The sequence below is a fragment of the Microtus ochrogaster genome, unplaced genomic scaffold, assembly GCF_000317375.1.
Source record: "Microtus ochrogaster isolate Prairie Vole_2 unplaced genomic scaffold, MicOch1.0 UNK1, whole genome shotgun sequence".
NCBI lineage: Eukaryota > Metazoa > Chordata > Mammalia > Rodentia > Cricetidae > Microtus > Microtus ochrogaster.
This window is the reverse complement of record NW_004949099.1, coordinates 17,935,487-17,936,769: the sequence shown is the minus strand read 5'-3', so window position 1 is coordinate 17,936,769 and position 1,283 is coordinate 17,935,487. Positions and strand designations below refer to the sequence as shown.

The 1,283-nt window shown below is 58.3% G+C and overlaps 1 protein-coding gene across 1 annotated transcript in view; it reads left to right on the top strand.

Annotated features, from left to right (window-relative positions):
* Positions 1-394: 394 nt before the first annotated feature.
* Positions 395-1,283, top strand: part of LOC101997492 (sepiapterin reductase-like) — a 2,652-nt gene continuing 1,763 nt past the window's right edge. The window contains exons 1-2 of the mRNA XM_005365310.3: positions 395-725; positions 1,075-1,281. Of these exons, the coding sequence (XP_005365367.1) occupies positions 419-725; positions 1,075-1,281 (514 nt within the window). The 5' untranslated portion in view covers positions 395-418. The remainder of the gene's footprint in view (positions 726-1,074; positions 1,282-1,283) is intronic.

Here is a 1,283-nt window from a genome sequence, read left to right as displayed (position 1 = left end):
AGTGTCCTCTTCATTTTCTTCTGGGGGTGCTGCTACACTCTTCCAAAGGAAGTTGCTGTCACCCAGGGTGCAAGGGGACCCCAGACTCTACACAGGCATGGAAGGACTTCATCCACTGCTGTCACTGGTCTTTTCCTGGTATGCCCTGTAAGGATGAAGACAAACTTCAACCCCGGTGGAGCAAGCCAGTTCTGGAACATGCAGTTCCAGAAAGGGGCTGAGCTTGTGGGGGTGGCTCAATGGGCAACCAGTCTAGAAAGGGGACTGGGAGTCATACCAGGCCACGCCTCCCTGGCTATTGGTGAGTTTCTTCACCCAGACACAGGTGGGTGGTGGCCGGCTCTTCCACTACCCAAGGGCAAGGGTAGGCCCCGCCCCTGGCCAGTTTAGTGGCTGCGCGCGCTGCTGAGCTCCAGGAATGGAGGGAGGCTTGCTAGGCCGCACCGTTTGTATTCTGACTGGAGCTTCTCGGGGCTTCGGCCGCGCCCTGGCCCCGCTGCTGGCCCGGCTGCTGTCGCCCGGTTCGGTGCTGCTCCTGAGTGCACGCAGTGAGTCAGCGCTGCGGCGGCTGGAGGAGGAGCTGGGCACACAGCATCCAGGCCTGCAAGTGGTGCGGGCAGCAGCCGACCTCTGCACCGAGGCCGGCGTGCAGCAGCTGTTGTTCGCGGTGCGCGAACTCCCCAGGCCCGAGGGCCTGCAGCGCCTGCTGCTCATCAACAATGCAGGTGATACCGCCGACCAGACCGACCAGGCTGGGGCTGCGGGCTGTCACCGTTTGGGTAGTCCCTCAAAGTCCAGAGTCCAAGTGGAGACAGCCTGGTTGTCTAAAGTTCCTGTAGAACTTTCTTGAATGCCTTGAGCAGTGCCTCCTGGTGGGAGCGTGAGTCAAGACATCAGGTCTCTAAACAGATCCTCTGCTTTTCTGAAGAGTGCTCAGACAGGTGTATTCTTAGCTTGCCTTAGGGGTGTCTGCAGAGCTGGGATAAGTGGGTAAAACAGATATGAAGAGAGACTGTGAAAGACCGAGAACAAAGCCCCCACTGCTGCGTCATTTATTTGGTCCTGTTTTCTCAGGCACTCTTGGAGATGTTTCCAAAGGCTTCCTGAACGTGACCGACCCAGCTGAGGTGAACACTTACTGGACTCTGAACCTGACCTCCATGCTCTGCTTGACCTCGGGCACCCTGAATGCCTTCCCGGATAGCCCTGGCCTCAGCAAGACCGTGGTTAACATCTCGTCTCTGTGTGCCCTGCAGCCCTATAAGAGTTGGGCGCTGTACTGC